The sequence below is a fragment of the Anopheles funestus genome, chromosome 3RL, assembly GCF_943734845.2.
Source record: "Anopheles funestus chromosome 3RL, idAnoFuneDA-416_04, whole genome shotgun sequence".
Classification (NCBI taxonomy): domain Eukaryota; kingdom Metazoa; phylum Arthropoda; class Insecta; order Diptera; family Culicidae; genus Anopheles; species Anopheles funestus.
Window position 1 is genome coordinate 70,376,328 of NC_064599.1, and position 19,483 is coordinate 70,395,810.

Sequence of the window (19,483 nt, forward strand, 5' to 3'; positions counted from 1 at the left end):
AAAAGGGCATTTATTTGCGTGAAATATGAAGCTAGTTTCTTCGTCATGTTACGTTATGTTATTTTTGACGAGTGCACAACTATTTGCTTGGTTGTGTGAGTGTGTATCTATCGAGTTGAAAGGTACAAATTTAGATGGAAAGAAAAATTAGCCCAAAATGATGACGATAAGATGTAGGATTTGGTGAGAGTTATGTACTGATGAACGATATCATAAATTATCAAATGTTAACCATCGTTCATCGGAATGGAAGTTTTTTTTCGTGTCTGTGTGAAAAGCATAGCAAATAAGTTCGTATCATTTGTGAATCTTTCATATTGCAGGAATATTCAGATTTTTTTTCTTAATTTCAAACATTATGGTTAACGTTAATTACGTTACATAAATTACATAAATAAACTTAATTTTGTTGAGCAAAACATGAAACGTAGAAACTTCATAGAACGTAGAAGTCAATCGAAAAGTTCACTTTATATCTTCTATATGCCAATAAGTCTATGTGAGGAATCTAAGTTTCTAAAGACTTTAAAGTAGTAAGTCATAAGACATAATCACGGATTAGAGAATTAGAATTTGCTAAGCTCATGCTGCTCAGAATAGTCCTTTATCAATATTTATTTTTAACGATGATGTCGTTTGTCCTACAATTTCTGAAAAATTAAAAATATTTGAAATATTGTGAAGTGATAAAAATATTTTATAATTGAAATGAATAAATTCAAGAGACTTCAATGAATAAATTCATCATCATACCAAAAACGGTCAAAATTTGAATATTGGTAACGTTTTCTCTGTTGCGCTAGTAGCGCCATCTATTAAGACATTTTGTAAGCTTGCTTGTATCAATACAACGCCATCTCTTGATCGGGATTGAAACTATCATAAACGAATGGTGAGACGAAGGCGAAAACTTCAGTCAAAATTAAATTAAATTAAATTTAATTTAATTTAAATGATTTATAATTTTATCATTTTAACTTACAATAAAATAAGAAGGCTAGTGTGATAGAGTTAATGATTGTCTCTCGCTTTGCCATGCCAGGTTTAATGATTTAGTTCTAGTGCTACTGGAGATCACTTCAGATAAGATTTCAATCATGACCTACGGTTTACTAGGCTAAATTTTTGGTAATGTTTCAAGTTTATGTTAATTAATTAGTTCAATGCATAATTTTGGACCAATTCATTGAAGTAACATTTAAAGAAAAAATATTAGGAAATCGACGTATTTTCAGTTATTTTTCAAAATCCTACTGTTCAATGGCACGAACTACAACCAAACACAAAATCTTAAACCGTCGTCAGGTACCACTAGGTACAGAAAAAAAACATCCTGTACTTCATATCTTATTCATATACCAGCATCGTTATCATTGCGGCCCAAGGACGCGTCAGATAGAAAGGTTTTCCTTCGATTGAATGTTTGATCGGAACGACGCCGAAGACCGTTGAGACACAGTAGTTTACTTGTTCAAATTCCGTCGCACCCGCCAGAATACGGTACAACATTGTCCTTGTAGTACTGATTCGCTTACACCGGTTCATCCGCTTGTAAATATATTATCACACGCATCAAACCACACTTTAAGCGTGTGTACGCAGACACAGGAGACGACCCATCATGCCCGTACGGCAAAGTTTGTGCTTCACAAAAACTTTCCCAAGGTCCCTACTGTCACTTTGCCACGCTGCTGTTTGCCATTTTTAAAGTTGCCAGCTTTGGGCAACACGCTTTGGGAATGGTTCCATGCGGTAAGGGTGTGAAGATAATCGTTGCTATTTTCCCCCATCTTTACGCTGTTTGTGCTTTTTTCTTTCCTCGCTGCTTGTTCCGCTAGTAGTTCGTGGTTGGTTTTAAAATATTCATTCAAGCGCTTACTTACGCTTTAAATTGGCCACGGGTATGGAATTGGGAGGAGATTTTTGTGTTTGTGCTTTTCGCATTTTGTGCTTCGGAAGGAATTCAATTCTTAACATGAAGGGTGGGAAATTGAACTGTTTTAAAAGAAATTTAGTTAAAGTTTAGGATTTGTTAGTATTCTTGTTTGACAGGGACAAGGGCAAAAAACTTGTCAAAATATTCAATGTATGACACTTCTGTTATATATGCTAATAAAACTGTAAATCATTTCAATTATAAAATTTACTGTAAAACAATTTTCGGCTTTTTCTTGTCATGGTCAAACACAAAAAAGTCAGTCTAGCTGGATTCTTCCCCAAAAGCTTCCCAATTGAATGTGGATCATTCAATAAAAACAAGACCCAAACGACTTCAAATTGGCACTTACCGGCTTTGCTGGACAGATGGACAGATCGGACGGGAAAAATTCATTGACCTACAAATTATTCATCACACCAAACACCATTTTATTATTCAATCTTCATTTTCTATTTATTGGCCACGCGCGTCACCGAACGCTGGTCACGAAACGAACGGAGAGGCTTCCCGCACGAGGCTTCACCTGCTGAGCAGTGCAGAGATTCGGACATGGATGTACGGACTTTCTCAACGATTTTTTTGTGTGCTTAAACTTCCTAGGGTACCTTTAGCAGGCGCATCAGCCACCGACAGTTAGCATCGGAGTTCGTCCTCATCCGGTGCTGAAGCGAGTGATTGTAGGATTGAAGGATTAGACACGGGTTTTTGGCTTGTTTGCTCTCGTATTCATCGTTGCGCTATCCCGGTACGGAATGTGTGTGATTCCATCAATCCTTTGCCTGCGCTGGTTGGATACAAGTGCCTCGGGATATTTGGAGGCCTAGCTAGAGTTTGAAGGACATGGATACAAATACACACACATATTCACCGCCGAAACGGGAGACATTTGACAGCTTGCGATCTGTCGCCTGTATCCGCACCGTACACTCGAAAGGATATTGATTTATGTCTACGTCCATAGCCCAGACCCCATCTCCTATCGGTCTTTGGTTAACGCATCCGAATGTCAGGTGCTTCCTTTCTACCGAACACCGATGGTATTTGTGTTTTTCGCGAAAGGAAACCCCACGGAAGGCTTTTTCCCTTTTGGGACACCTTCCGGGCGGACGAGAAACCCCCCCCCCCCCCCCAGAACGGAAAAGCCGGAAATTTGGTGCTCATGTTTGGTGTCTTTGACACGTTTCTTCCTGTCCCGAATGTCGGATGTACGTTTGCACTGGCGGCAGTACTGGCAGCTCCGGACACAATGTTTACTTTTGGACGGTACCGGACGACGCTTGTCCGAAACTCGAGTGGGAGTTTTTTCGCTGGAGATACTCGACACGAAAGAACCCCCCAGCACGGAACACCAGAACCAGCGTTCAGGTGTATATTAACAAATAATAAAATCTCCCACTAGCCAAGCGTAACATCCTTTGGGGAGGGCGTCAGAATGTGGATGCGTAGAGGTTCCGTTTTTTTTCCTTCTCTTTATGTTGCTCAACCTTACCGTTGGTGTTGTCGTTGTTTGGAGAGGAAAATCCCAAACCGTTCACTAGAAATACGACGACTCATTAGTTCTTCAAATATCGCGAACGTCCATGTTTGCCGTTTCCCATTTCCCAAACATTTCGCATGGGTGTGGTAAAGATCCCCAAAAACCTTTAGCCAAAAATCTGGCAAAGCTGTGAATGCGGATGCCTTCTCGCGTAACGACACTCCTGAAGAAGAACTTCGATCCCGATATCGATTCGGGAGCGAGCATCGTCCATTGCACAGTGTCAGCGTCTTTAACCCCACGGTCCCAAAGTTTAAGGACGGAATTAATTCGTACTACCTAGGTATAAAATCGAACATCGTAAAGTTTTATCGCGATGGTGACAAGGTAAGCACCGTGGACAAAAAGGGATCCTTTCACGGTAATTGAACCCGGGGAAAGTTTCACAGATTTGCACCGTGCAGGGGAGTCATTTACCGGTTTGGACAGGTTTGAGTGACTTCTTACGAGTACTTTGAGGTAAGTGCTGCCGGTGTACATGTGCTGCACGGTGTACAGGCAGTTAAACATGGTGTGGAGAATTTAGAACGTACTTAACGTGGAATTAACGAGATATCTTACATGTTGCGAGAGTTGTAAGGTTTAAATTTAATTAGACACCGAGTCCTAAAGCACGAATATCCAAGAACTTTCTGTTCCGGACCATCCATAAATCGGGTAGTTGCCAGTGTCGTTAGAAATTAATTTCTCCCACACGATAGGGTTGGTACCGTATCGGAAGTACCGAAAAAAATACCCTTTCACAGAAATATGACACCGGAAGAACCTGTTCCAAGGAACATCCCTCGGTTAGACGGAGTGCGTGCGAAGATGAACGAACGACGTTCTAATATTTCCTGATTGATTATTATTATTTCACGATTGTCATCCTGGTACGGTGGCGCTGTTGCTACCGTCACCAGCGGACCCCAGTACCATATCCTACCATTTTGCAGCCCGAATCTGAATCACAGTGTCAGTCAGGAAGCTGTCTGTCGCGTGAGTCTTCACTCTCCCGGGGCGGAAACTTTGCACACACTGGAGCGACAGAAAGAAACAGCAAAACAACAAAACAAAACCAAAAAAAAACACATCAACGAATCGGTCAACTGAGATGATGCGTCTCTTGTATGACAACAGACGCCACTTCACGGGGCACGGGGAATTCTTTCCTGTCGCTTGATCTGCGATTTCTCCCAGACCACCGAATTTCCCCGTCCGTGTTGCTTGGCTGTTTGTCATGTGATAAATTATTTATGTAATCCATCTGATGATCAGGATGATGTGGAAATTTATCGTTTTGCAATCTTCATCCACACCGAAAGTGGCGAGAAATCGTCCAATTGTTTGTCATCTGTTTGGGTGTTGGCACGGGGAGAGGCAAGTGTTTTGTTGTGCCTTGGGCCGGAAAGGAACAAAGTGGAACAGTGAGGGAAGAACAGACAACGAGGAATGGTAATCGAACAAATCGGTTCCGAATTTTGCGTGTACTCAACTCCCATCTCGGGCTAGGGCACCAACTGTCACCGCACGTGCCATCCACGCGTACACTCGATATAAGAAAGCACCCCAAGTGAAGCACGTGCGCGACCAGTTGCTGTACCAACTGTCATCCTTGCTTTTTAAGACTGCTAAGACTGCTGGTCTTAGTCTCCCGCGTAAGGTCAAGAGGCTTGACGGTTGTATTGTTGTTGATGGTAAATTATCCGGTGCCGAACGGGAAAAGGCACGCGTTGAAATCGTTCTATTTGTTTTATGCACTATTCAGTTAATAGTCTTGTTGAAAATAGTTAACAAGCTACAATTGTTAAACGAATCACATAATTCTAGCATGTTTTGCAATGCTAGTTGCATACCTTTAGGCTGCAAACATCGTTTTCGCTTCAAAACTCCTAAAGATATGCAATTCACACGACAAACTTATTTATCTTCATAGTATACGGTCAAAATCGCTACGAATTCTTTATACGAAATAGCACTATAAAGTAGCATATTATTGTATAATAAAATTGTCTACATTATATTATCGCAAAATCTTCTACACCATGTAGAGTTCTTGCATATGTAGTAGTTCAACTCAATCTGTACCGCTCATCATCGTTCTATTTCATTACGGAACTCATCCTGGTGCAGCAGCACGTCCACACCATAAGATGGACAAAGTTAGTGATCCACTTTCGTGTGGTATGGTACAACTATCAACAACAACTAACAAAAAAGCGAGAGAGAAAGCACCCGGTAACGTCCACCGCGGAGCAATCGCTTAGAATTTTATTTTAATATTCAAGGGGTTCATATCCTTGTAGAGTTTTTCGGGATTTAAAAAAAATAGAAGATAATTTGGACGATCGAACATGTTGTGTTAGAAGGAGTTCAGCGCTTGGTAATGTGTCTACAAAAGAATACAAAAGATTGTTGTATCCTTCCAGTTTCTGTTATCTTCAAGGGTTAACAATCATTCAACTCCCATGCCATCATTTCGGATTTTAAGCTTTCCGCTTTCCAGCAGTGACTTTAACAGCACTTACTTCCACCTTCTTACATTTCTGCTATATGCTTCGTATGAAGTCGCTGAAGAAACATCACAAGAAAGTGCAATATTTTCCTCTTCATAAACGAAAATGTTCATCCTGTTGTAGTGTTCGGCACACTATCGTACCGACTGGACTTTCAGGATTTTCAGTAGTGAAACTGCTGCTTCACGGTGAACTATTTTACGATCATTGCAATCCTTTGCGACATGTGGGATACTTTTCTTTTCGCTCGATTTACTCACATTCGTTTAAAGGACCGGTTTGGCTGTTGTATACTGATGCTGGGCTGGGAATCGTCCACGAACCATTTGCCCAGTTTTGTCGTCAATGTTTGCTCGTAAATCCGTTCACTTTACGATCCAAGGCAAGTAGGAGAAAATGGGCCAGAAGATGATTTTAAATAAATAAGCAGCCTATAATCGGATCATCGTCGTGGTTGCTTTCCTCATCGAATGGTTTGTTGGAAATTATTGTCAGCATATTAGGAAAATACGTAACGGTAGTGAAGTTCGGGATTTTTTGGGGGGTTAGCCATTGTTAAGTGTCTGTACCAGTTGACACGAAACAAAATCACTCCTTCCACCGAAGCGGTGCGTTCGTCTTGATGAGGTGATTGAGAATTTCGCACCAACCGGAACCGGCCCAACAATCAATCATTTCTCTAATCAGCCCCAAAAATTGCTTCATCTAACAACCCCCACCCCTGCAGCTGGGTTCCGCGAGCCGCGTCTTGAGTGGACGTACGCCTATGGTTCCACAGCCACTGTCACAGCTGTGACTGTAGAGGATCTTCACTTCTCATCCGATCAGTCCCGCACCGTACACGATCTGGGCTAATCAATCAATTAATTTCGCCCCGGGTACTTTCGGGAAGTCGAGGTTCGGTCCGGATCGGACGTTTAAATTCTTGCACTTCGACGTGGCGCATCATCATCGCCATACGGCAGCAAACGGGGACGGCTGTCACGCAGGTTGTCTTGATGCTTCTGCACGGCAAAAATTCGTTAGCCTAATCGAATCGTTGTGCCGGGCGAAATTAATGTCAATTAGTGCCTTCTCTAGATCAGTTCTAAATCATCTCCGGTAGCGGCAGATGTACGGCGTCGCTACCGGGGGTTTTGTGATTGTCTTATCGAGCGCATCAAGAGATGTTGGTCCTGCTGGCTACTTGTGTGAAGTTTGCTGCCAGGTAGTGTGGTGTGACACATAACAACACCCAAACTTTGTACCAGCCCCGAGGTGACAGCGAACGGTGCAATGCAATTAAGATGGAAGGATACATATGCATAGGCACAAACTAGGGAAAGCTAATGTTCCCAACGTCCCAAAAAGATACATGGTTCTCCTGATGGTGAGGCGTTGCATTTAGAGAGAAAAAACAACAACGAAGTTGTAGCCTCAAAGCTCTATGCAACAAGCTTTCCGGTAGCCTGGAATGGAACGGCTTACGTGAGGGACAAATTGTCCGAACAGGATCATAGATTCTCGATGCGCGATCGTTTGTTTCAATAAGGGAAGCATTTGCAATCATTGCCTTTTACAGTACAGAAGGTACGATGGAGTCTTTTTTTCCATACCACTCCAGCAGTACACACTGCCACAGTGCTTATGGTAGTGATAATGCCCACGTTCAGTTGGTATTTTTTTGTGTGTTTGTGTTCGGGAGGTTTTTTTCCTGCTGTTTGTTTCCTCCCGAAAAAAGCTTGATTGCAAGCTATAAAATGTCCTCCACGCAGAAGGGATGTTGCATCCAGTGCAAGTGCCTACCAAGTGGCTTCATGAAGCGGCACGGAATGGAAAATTGGAGGAAAAAAGCAAAAACCGAAGTACGGGACCGGGGTTATTCAATTATCGAAATGATTTTGTGCTCGCGACCGAACACTGGTGACGGTACACGTGGCGCAATGGTTCGGCAAAAAACCCCCGGGCCGCACACACACACACATTGGGCCATAGGGCCATTCTAATCCCCCGATGCAGTACAACCGTTAATTGGATTAGTTGGTTTTTGGTTTAAATCTTCCAAACATATCCAAAAACCTTGGCTACCGTTGGCCGTGATAGATGTTTATTCATTTTACGACTTTTCCGGTAAGTTTTGCTTAACGGGTGTAACAGCCGGGGGAGGGTTTGTGTTCCGGAAGGGAAGTTTTACACCGATGGCAAGTGTCATCAAGCGCGGATGCATGTGGCAAGTATCGTTCGAAGGGAGGTTGTAAGGCAAAAATCACGTTTCTTAAATTAACTCTATAAATCTCGATTTGTTTTGCGAAGAATTCTTTCTGCAACGGTAGAGTGTTGGTGCATTGTTCCGGGTACTAAGATGCTAACTACATGCCATATTCATAGTACAAAGATGCTAAAACGGGTCACAAAATGCATTGCTGCAGATGGGAAGTAAAGATAAAAGCAGTTTACATTAAAAATAAACAGTTTCAGGAGGTAATGGGTAATAAAGTTTATTCTGCTCATAATTTGCATGTTCGTAACTACTTGCCGTTTGTGTTACTTTTCGGGACATTAAAGGGAGGTTAATGAGTGGATAAGGTGACATTTATTTATAATAAGTGCATCTTAAATGGGTTGTGATTTGTGTGAGAATAAAACGAAGAAAGAGATAATTTGTACTGAAATACAGCCTGTTTTTAGTGATTCTTGTGAAGATGAATGCAGATTGCATACTTAACCCGACTAGTGATCGTGCAAGAGGTACCATGTAGGTAGGTAATAAGTAATTGAATTAATAATAGTCGGGTTTAAGTATATTTGTACAGTGATTTAGCCCTAGAATGACTGATACGCCTATTTGTATGCAATCCGAATTTTCAACACAAAGCGCCTGAAGTTATGTGATTAGCTAAACATAATCATCTTCTTTGGAATGAGCGTATCATTTCAACGTATCGGAACAAGGTTGGTGGTGTAAAATTATATGAAACACTTGATTACGAATAAAAATATCTAGATAAAAGACTCAACTAATAGATATTCGATTACACTTAGTTTACTGATAACAATCTCCCGTCGAGTTTGATCCTGTAAAAAGACTTCATATTGAACGGGTCTCAGCAAAAAGGGGAAGACAATTCCTTCCGCACATCCACTCATCCCTCGATGACAATGTGACCCACAGGAATAGTTGTGTTCGGGATCGGGGTCGTAAATAAATCGCTATCGAGTACCGGTGCAGTACCGCTACCGGGATCGCTCAGCGTGAGAACGCCGCTTTTTTCCCTCCCCCTTTTCCACATGGCTCCGGGAAAAATGCTACCCCAAACCGATATGTCCTGCTGGGCGGGAGGAAAACACAAGCATCGGTTTGGCGGGAAAAAAAGTGATTTCATGAATCGAGTGAAAATGAATTTTATCTCAATTCCCGGTGGACTAACAAAACTCACCACCTCCATACTGAAGCGTACACGTACCAGACGCGTTTGGTGCTTCTGGTTTTGCGGGGATGAAGCGCAAGAAGGATCACGTGTTGGTTGCAGTTGTTGGACATAAAAAGGCACAACCAAGGGCGTTACGGACGGTGGTCGTGTGTGCGCCTCGATCAGCGTGTCTGCATCGACATAAAACATTATCCGGAGGTCCATTTTCCCTATTCTTCCACTCTTTCAATGTTTCGCGTAAGTGCGTTTCGGGTATGTTTCGGTTAACATCAAAATTCATCCCACATTACACGGTTAATGTAAGCTGGAAATATCATCCCCTCTCTTTATTCGTTCATTTATGTATTACGATATTAATACCAATATGAGATTTTTTTTCGTTAAAAAAAGATAATCGGGCGTATCGGGGAAATCGATCGTTCCGGAAAGGTCGCTGCGGGGTATAACTCATTTTGTAGCACAGCTATATGATAGTATTTGAACAAACAGTTATGCACTGAGTTGAAAGGCAGTTTCGTTGTGAATTGATATAACCTTTTTATATCATTTGCGTACTGAAAACAAAAAACCTGTTTATTGTTCTCAAGCTACATAAGTTTAATAACTAAAATATGAAATTTAGTTTCGTGGGTTTAATTAAAACATGTAAAAATTCGCAATTAAAACATATTTTTGCTTAATTTTGAATATCCATAAAGCTTGTAACAACATTCATGTTCTATAACATCAATAGAAATATTTAAACACAACCATAAGCAAAATGCACCCCGAATCCGCTGCTCAAAAAGTCGCGGATTTCTTTCCATGCAAATAGGAACGGTCGTCGCCGTGTATGTATAACACTTGTTTTCAAACATATTACGTTTGCTTCAATCTAGTAGGCACTTTAGTTTGAATGAGTGTAAATGAGAGGCGTGTGAGTTGCAATGAGTGTAATTGAGCGGTTCCGTGAGTTGAATGAGTGTAAATGAGTGCACCGCGGCGACCTTTGGGGAGCGATCGATTTCCCCGATACGACCGAATAACTAATACTATTGTCTAATAAAGAAAGATTGGTCAAAAAATAGTATACCTTTAGGCGCAAAAACGATCATTGCACAGTGTTACATACATTTACACACGTTTAATAAGCACTTTTTTCTCCGCATACCTCACTACGATTAGAATACATTTTCCTCCTTATTTAGCATAGTTCCATAAGAAAAATCCCATACAAAAATATTACTTTCAGCAAGTGCGCGAAACTTTCCACACGCACACGATCTGTTTTTCCAGCGTGACAAGTGTGGCACAGCAGGAGATTGCGCTGTGTAAATGTACAGCATATAAAACATATTTATGACAGACACGTATACGCACACTAAAGGTTTTTCCGAATGCATAACAATATTCCACGGCATCATAGCAACAAAGCCTGTTGTGGCTGATTCGATGTTCCCCTGCTGTTGATATATTTTTCGGTCCTTTATTTCTATAGCGATAGGGGACATAGGGGAACGTATTTCCGTAGTGTAAACGAAGGGAAGTAACAACCCTTACATTTCTCGATGACAATCTCTTTTTTTTTGCTTGCTCTTTTGATTGTCTAACATGACTACTGTTACCATCGAGAAGGATCACTTACTTCGGTGGCTGGTACAGCAGAGCAAGTGCTCTGCAGAAGACAACAATAGGCGGAAATATGATGCGCTAATGTTGCACCACACCATCCACCGGAGATAAACCTCTCCCTCTCGAATTGTCGAACGATCGAACGATAAATAATAGTATGACTTCCGCTTGGTAGGGGGTGTACTTTTTCCCACAGTCCCACTTTGAAATCTGCAAAAAGAACTCGTTGCGATCCATTTTTTTTTGGTTATCGTGCCAAGAGCACAAGCGAATGCACTTGTTGTGTTGTCGGAGGAAAACAAAAAAACGGTATGGAAAAACGTGTTCAGCCTTTGCTACTCCCAAAGGACTAAACGAGCTCGTGCGGGAGTCAAACGTCGGTTCTCACGGCGAAAAAAATAACCTTCAACCATCTTGAGTCGCGCAAAACATACGACACGCACAAGGACGCTATAATTTACGGTTTAATTTAGGAAATTTCCTTTCAATTGTTCTTACAAACGTGTACGATTCCTTGGATTTCCAAGGCTGGAAGCAAACACACGCGTACCGTACCATTATGGCACCTTTCCTTCCCTCTACCTTCCCTTCCCTGGTATGCGCGGGAAAATTGACGTTGCTTTGGTTTTTCGGGGTAGCTCATTTAATAATGGCACCAGTTATCTAATTACGTAAATTGAATGTTCTCGTGGAGCCATTTTCTTACAAAAACCCCGGGGGCGGGATTTTGCGGTGCTCTCCTGTTTTGTATTCACCATGACAAAAACCCCCGCGACCCCGTACGTATGGAATTTATAAAAAAAGATTTTCCACAAGTTTCCGCTCGCAACAAACGTAGCATAATGGGCCAGAATGGTTCATTAACTGTGCTGTTGTGTCCTTTATTTTGTGTTGTTCCAGCACGGTGAAGCGAACGCTTTTCCCGTCCGGTGCCCGTGCCTTTGCGTAACTATATAGTTAAGTGGCCACATTTCTCGGTAATTACGAGCAAGGCTTGGTTGTTGGGATTTTAAACGTCAACCAACCAAACCAAGCTTACAGCAAGCAGTGGGGCGGGTGTGAGAGTTCTGGATTTCGCGCGCTGATGACATCTTTTTGCACTTGACGGAACCGGAATACTGTGTGGTGGTGTGGTTTTAGTAGAGCCCTCGAGGTTATGGCAAGGATGGAATAGGGGGAAAATTTTCCATTTTCCCTAATGTTATTAGATTGTGCTTATTTATCAGTAACGGTTTCAATTATGCTTGAAGTTTATGAAAGAGACACCACACACCAGCAACGATAGGTAACGGATGGTGGAGGTGTGTGACTTCCAGGGTGGGTTGGTGAGCTTTTTCTTTGATTAGATACTTAGGTGCACAATCGTACGATAATTACAGCGAAAATGGCAAGTAATCAGGAGAGTTAAAGTAGCAAAAGTTTACCTCAACGAGAACATCCGATCCAGGGAAAGGGATATACTAGTAACTTTAGTAAATGATTGTCTGTAGTTAGTGTTTAAGTACAAAAGAAAATAGTGCAGACACAAACAGGTTTTTTTGTGTCTTTTTTAAATAAATATTGCACAAAAAAATTGCTTTTTTATTTTAATAATACAAGTAGCGTTTTGAAAGGATAATTTCGTGTAGCAAATTGCATAACTTTAGGCGTTTTTCTATGTTTAAGCATTAAGGATGCAATCCGCATTTATACAATATTTTATTTTTTTCTACCTGTTCAAAATTTATCAAAGTTATAAAAACCGTTTCCGCTCTTGATTAATAAAAACGTTAATTTCCTACCGGTATTTGTTTGCATTACATCCGTGCCGCTGCAAATAATCCAGTCCAGTTCTGTTTCCACCATTCCCGGTTACAACAATAATTCCCTGCCGTAGGATAACTGCTGTAATCAGCCAATCACACCGACCTTTCCGGTAGCTTTTTGTGACCCCAACCCAAAAAAGGAATCGGTGTATGTGTGTGTGGGCAGGAGGGACATTGTACAAAAAGGATACGTTGCGTTGCAGAAAATGGCTAAATTAGTTAAGTACTCAACTGGCCGGGTTAACGCTGCTAAAGTAATTAGCAACAGTCACACACACACACACACGCGGGCGAGTGAACGTGTCCCCAACGCATCTCGTGGTGTTTGTTTGCGTTTCCCCACCTTTTCCCCTTTTCCCCCACTAGCGAAGCAATGAAAATTCCAACAATGAAAACTATCACACGAACGGCACGGGAACGGGAGCATCGGGCTAAAATGGAAGGAAGCAGGCACACGGGGAAAACGCAAATATTGCCATGCAGAGGCGTAGAGTAAGCGGCACAGTACAGTGTGCTCATGAGAATGGAAAAAATTCGATTAATGTCAATTACAATTTACATAATATTTGCCTCGTCGTATGCCACGGTCAGAATGCAGTTGTGCTGGTTGCACAATTTACCACTCCGGTGCTTCATAGTCGCGATGCGTAAAACTGCGGCGTGAGTTGCGTGTGTGTGTTTGTGAAGTGCATTCGCACGCGAGATGCGTTTTGGGTCGGATAATTTATGATGTCCCGCAATATCCCCAGGATATCAGGATGCTCTTTTTGTGTGGATGTGTCCCAGTATCTCATGGTGCAATGCATCTGTGGTCTTTTGCGTGGCGTTTTGCTACATACAACCACCAGAAATGTGCATCTGCAGTACACACCGAGATGCACTCGACGGTTGGGTAGATTTATGAACGATGCAATGCATCGGGACACTTGCAAGTCGGATGGAAACATCGAACTGGACGTAGGTTGTTGAATGGGAACATAAATTTTGTCCCCTTCGCCTGCTCCATAATACGGACCGCTGGATTTTACCTCCTGGAAGTGTGGATGCGTTACGCAAAAAACCGGAAGTGAAACCCTTGCGGGTTCGTCCATTTCCCGTGCGTGGTCTGATTGAGTTTGACTTTAGGTAAATTGAACCGAAATCCAACAAAAAACAAACCCCCACATACGGTGGGGGGGGGGGGAATTCTATGTCTACCCAATAAAAACGGTCCAAAGCCCCACGCAGGGCAGTTCCAGTGACAGAACCAGCCCGCGTGACAGGACAGCGCGGCAACTGATTGCGTAGTGTCGTCCGCGTTGTTTGGTCAGGATGGAAAATAATTAACGAAATTAAATGAATTTATTTGTTTGGCAACGACAAATGGTCGGGGGTAGCTGTGTTTGTCTGCTCGGAAAGAATTTGGTGGCTGTAAGAAAACGTGCGTCGGGGAGGGATTCGGGGGGACAGTACATTCTGGAGAAGAAGCACCGAAAACGGGACACATTGTGGCCATAGCTCAAATTTTATTTCGGCTCTGTTTGAAGTGAAATATTGACAGCGGAATCGTTTTTATGGCAAAATTTTCCGGTAACGTTGCCTTGGGTCAGTGGAAGTGATAAATGGATGCTCGGTTTTTGGTTTGGTTCCGTAGAAACGGCAATGATCTTTTATTGTATGATTTGGGTAAGAGAACGTTATTGTAAAAATGCTGAAGTTAGTTTTTTTATGAAGTTTGCAATATTTGTGAATTTGTTTTTTTTTTAAATAAATACTATAAAAATATTAAAATTCGTACTTACTGATCAGAATCACCCTATTTTTAGTGGCGGCTCAATTGCGCTTATCACTTTGACAGCACTTGATTGCACTCACACAACAATGAGAGTCAGCTGATCACTTGATACGACGATAGGGAATATTCCCTTTTGTCGGAGTATTCGAACGATCACTCTCTCCCGTTGACAGCTTCCGAACTGACGTTTGTCGCTCTGGTTGCTTTGTTTATCTGCGGAGATGCTGCGATTGTGCGTTGTTTCGTTCGCTGCTTTGATCGTTTTAAAGTTTTTAGGACCTGCTAACGGAGGATTACCACTGGTGGCAACTACTTGGCGCTTCACAAATGCTACCCTGAGAGGTATGGATAGGTTTATAAATTGTAATGGTGCTAAATTGACGCATTCCATTTTCTCCCCAGCATACCAATCGCTAACCGTGGGTCAGTTTGATCCGATTGAAGCACTGGTTGAAGGATGCAGTGTTTGTGAGCGGGAACAGTGCGATGGAACGGTTGGATTCGGTGGTAGTCCGGATGAGAATGGGGAAACGACACTGGACGCTATGCTGATGGATGGTACGACGATGGACATTGGTGCCGTTGCGGCATTGCGCGATGTGAAGCATGCGGCCGAAGTGGCTAAGTATGTGTTGCGGAACACCAAACACACGCTGCTGGTTGGCAGCCAGGCTACGGAGTTCGCTCTTATGATGGGTTTCAAAAAGGAGTCACTACAAACGGACGCATCGAAGAGTATGTGGAGTGCGTGGAAAAACAATCACTGTCAGCCAAACTTTTGGAAGGTAAGTCGGTTTATTGACTGTTCGCAGGGGTGAACAATGAATTGAATTTGATTACACCACCCCTCATTGAGTGTCAATGAGATAAGGAGTTCAATTGGAATAGGTTGTGGCATGATAAGAAGCAAACAAGATGTATGTTTAATATGTTGAATCGTTTTTTCTCTCCATAAAATGATTGCAGAATGTTATTCCCTCACCAGCGATGTCTTGCGGTCCATATGAACCGGTGTCCGCCAACAGCATCCATCCTTCTTCGGACGCACTGTCGGAGAATCCATCAGATCGATCCGATTTCTCCTTCGGTCGCTATAACCACGACACAATTAGTATGATCGTGATCAACGAAGAAGGGCATGTGGTCGCTGGTACGTCCACTAATGGGGCACGCCATAAGATTCCCGGACGAGTTGGAGACTCTCCAATCCCTGGAGCGGGAGCATATGCCGACTCCGAAGTTGGTGCAGCAGTGGCCACCGGCGATGGCGATGTAATGATGCGCTTTTTACCTTCACTGCTAGCTGTGGAGGCAATGCGCGGTGGGCTAGGTCCAGCTGAGGCTGGTCAACAAGCCATCGGAAGGATTGCAAAGTATTATCCTTCGTTTGTCGGTGGAATTGTAGTCGTGACAAAGGATGGAGAGTATGGAGCCGCCTGTCATGGTATGGAAGAGTTCCCGTACTCTATAGCGGATGGAACCGTTTCGGATGGGGATGTACATGTGCTCACTGTCAAATGTTGAACACATTAATGCAAAACAAAGGGTGAAAAACTGCAACAGGAAATTATCATAATTCACGAATTCGAAAGGTTGTAGTAATAAAATCCCTTTTTTCCAAGCTCAGAACGAATTCCAAGCAGCAATTAATCCAATCATAATAAAATCAGTTGTAATCTAATTTTTAAATCCACTTTACGGTTGTTTTGATCCGAAGCGATTATGCTGTATTCATTACAAGGCGATAACCTGACATCGGCATCAGCTTTAAACGAGCGCAAGGACGAGAAATCATCAATCGTAATCCAATAAAAAGGATACACCTTTCGGGGAGGGCCTTGTTTTCAAATTCAGCAGCAGCACGCGAACATGGCCGCACGGTGTCTTGGCGCTGTGCGATGTCGTCGCCTTCATCGCCATCGTTCGTCTTTCGGGCGGGAGGTAAACAACAATCCTTGTTGCCCTGCTTCCGGAAGTAACCCAAATGCACTAAGGCGTACCCGTACTTGCAAGGGAGTTTTCCCGGTAGAGAGTGTAAGCGAGCGTTCCATTTCTTGGTGTGTTTCGTTTCGGGGAGCAAAGGGAAGCCTGCAGCGTTGCACTCGCAAGAACTATAAACACCGAAATCTGTGTTGAAAACAGACAAAAAATTGTAAATAAAATACTTGCACTCCATTCTCTGCCAGCCGCGTACGGGAGTAGTACGTCTGATCGGAGCGTCGTGCTTTTCCACCGGGATATTCGTCCCAAATTGTTGTCCCGTTTGTTTGTGTTGTTGTCGTTGGTGTGTTGTTTTTTCTTGCTGTTCTTTTGTATTCCAATTTCAACTTTATGTCTCAAGAGGATTAATACAACCGGCACCTACACAAACATCCAGTTCAGCCTTCCAAGCGGAGACCGTTTGTTTGGACGCGAGCATACCGAAATAGTCCGACTCTCGCGAGGATATCGGCAGCACAGAACATTGCATTCGTAAGAATATTTAGCAAGAATCTAGACGAAAAGAGAATTTATTACGGAAAACCTGGCCATGACGGCTAGAAAAAGTAGAATAAAAAGAACGATTGTGACGTCACGGAAAATTCTCAAACTTTTCTTAGCAGCTAGTAGTAGTATGCGCCCGATTCGCCCGATTGGTTGGTGGCGATAGCCACGCCCATTAGGAAAAAGTTGTCCGAGGATTTTCCCCTTTTAATAGAAGAAAATTTGTTTCGTGCCTGAAGTTAGGGTGAAACGCATCCTTGCGCACCCGGTATACGGTGGCCTACTTTGTTTTCATTCACGAGCACGTGCCGAAGCAAGGCGTTGAATGGAAAGAGAAGACAAAAGCGTACGAGTAAAAAGTGTGTTTGCTATCCTGCTACAGTGTTGAAGATAGCCGTAGGAAGGAACAGGATAGCCATCGGTAGCGGGCAATCATTATTCGAGGTCCCCGTGTCCTTTCGGTTGCGTACGTAATGCGTGTGACATGTGTTTCGAGTGTAGGGAAATTGTGGGGGAATACGGATCACCACCGTTGGAACAATAGCAAAACACCAGGACCAGCATCAGATGGGGTATCGTGACGGGACAGGCTTTGAGTTCACATTTATTGAATTAAGCTTATCATTTGATTTCGGCAAATGCAAGCAACCGGTCGCACAGTCCGAACCCAGCAGCAGGTCCTTTTGCAGCGTACTGCCGTTCGAGAGTGAAGTTGGAATCGAGATTTCGCTGTGGTCGATAGGCATTCGTGGTTGATGCCTAGGTAGGGCACCCCATTTACCGCGAAAGTGTTCACTCTAAGAGAATTCGCAATAGTAGACCAATTCGTGAAGGATTATGTGGTGTTTTTTCGATTTTGTGAAAGGTGAAGACTAAACAACGAATTAAAATAGAAAAAAGCGTGAAATAAATAATCGCGTTTTTTTGTTCAACAGATTTTTAAGTATTAAACGAAATAAAAGGCTTAAAAATCAACCTACAAAACTGTCACGAATTTATGGTCAAATAGTCAATAACCTTCATCAGCAGGTGCGGTAAAACATTGCGTATAAAGTGACGACGTGCAAATCGGCACTATTTCACCATACGGAGAAGAAAAAAAAACATCATTTCGTGGTGTGTTGAGCGAATGCGAAAAAATTAATGGATAATAAAAATAAATAACGCAAAAAAAATAGCAGCATCAGCATCACAAAAGCAAACGGAAACGAAATTGCACATCAACAATATCCATCCACATTGCGGAAGCAGTTCGTGTGTTTGGTGGTGGTGAAAAGGTGAAAAAAAACAAAACCCTCCACAAACTCAACTGACAGACATTTCGACGCGTAAGTGTACGCATCGGAGTGGTTTCGAGTGTAGTACACGCTTGGAAAATTGGGAGTAAAATACTGGAAAGCAGCACAAACAAAAAAAAAACGTACTCACCAGAATGTGGAAACAACTTGCGGGCGAAAAAAAAGTGAAGCAAGAAATTAATATTTAATTTCAATTCAACCAAACGATCTCCGGGGTCTGTGTGTGTGTGTGCGAGTTTTGTGTTGGGAAACGTTTTCCTGTTTTTTTTGTTACTTTGCCGTCCATCTGTTAACGGTAGGAAAAGGTGCGAATTTGGTGGTTTTATTCCCGGTGATTTGGAACACGAATCGTAATGCCTTTTTCGCGGTAGCGTATTCAATTCTCCTTTTTTCATTCCATTTCATCCAGTTAGTCGTAGTAGCTGGTTGGGCAGAGTTAGTGATCAGTGAAAGTATTATTGCAATCAGCATTACCATCATCGGCGTGTAACGCATTTGGGAAGAAATCGTGCGTTAAATGCGAGTGCGCCCGGAAGGTATGCAATACGAATAATCGCAAGTGTGGCGCGTTGTTTTGTTTACAGTGTATATTTGACAGTACGCGGGAGTGTGTGCTGGAGGCTTAGTAAGAGCTAGCAAACAGCTGCCTTCGATTGTTTGCCTGAACTAAACGCTCTTCCACAGCAGCGAAGCGTACGATTGCGTGCGATTTGTTTTTTCTTCGTGGTGAACCGTACATAAAAAAGTCGCCAAAATTTATCCCCACGATATGGACTATTCGTACCTCAACCAGGCGGCAGCTAGCTTCGACTCTAGCTGCCTCCAGGGTGGTATGGACCCGACCGGGTTGGGCAATATGCCCTGCTCGTACGGGGATCTTACGTCGTGCAGTCAGATGTCCCAGGCGGCCTATCGCTATACGGCGGCTGCCGCATCCATGGCACGGTCGTACAATCCCGTCGGCACGGGCGTTGGACCGGGTAATGTGACGATGAGTGCCCTGCATCATGCAGCTGCTGCAGCCGGACCCGGATCCCAATGTTCGGTTATGGGTGGCCGAACACACCAGGACGTGCACAGGGCATCAATGTTTCAGACTTCAATGAATCTCCAGTGTAAGTATTAAACCA

At 42.9% G+C, this 19,483-nt stretch overlaps 3 protein-coding genes across 3 annotated transcripts in view; 2 read left to right on the top strand and 1 right to left on the bottom strand.

Annotated features, from left to right (window-relative positions):
- LOC125769815 (G1/S-specific cyclin-D2) overlaps nt 1-19,483 on the bottom strand; it is a 127,994-nt gene that overhangs the window by 60,884 nt on the left and 47,627 nt on the right. The gene's annotated exons all lie outside the window — the stretch shown is intronic.
- Nucleotides 14,715-16,260, top strand: LOC125769814 (N(4)-(Beta-N-acetylglucosaminyl)-L-asparaginase). The gene is made up of 3 exons (XM_049438690.1): nt 14,715-14,913; nt 14,974-15,356; nt 15,538-16,260. The coding sequence occupies exons 1-3, from the start codon at nt 14,793-14,795 to the stop codon at nt 16,093-16,095; spliced, it is 1,062 nt and encodes a 353-aa protein (XP_049294647.1). The 5' UTR covers nt 14,715-14,792; the 3' UTR covers nt 16,096-16,260.
- LOC125769812 (paired mesoderm homeobox protein 2A-like) overlaps nt 17,975-19,483 on the top strand; it is a 42,800-nt gene continuing 41,291 nt past the window's right edge. Inside the window, exon 1 of the mRNA XM_049438687.1 lies at nt 17,975-19,468. Within this exon, the coding sequence (XP_049294644.1) occupies nt 19,123-19,468 (346 nt within the window). The 5' untranslated portion in view covers nt 17,975-19,122. The remainder of the gene's footprint in view (nt 19,469-19,483) is intronic.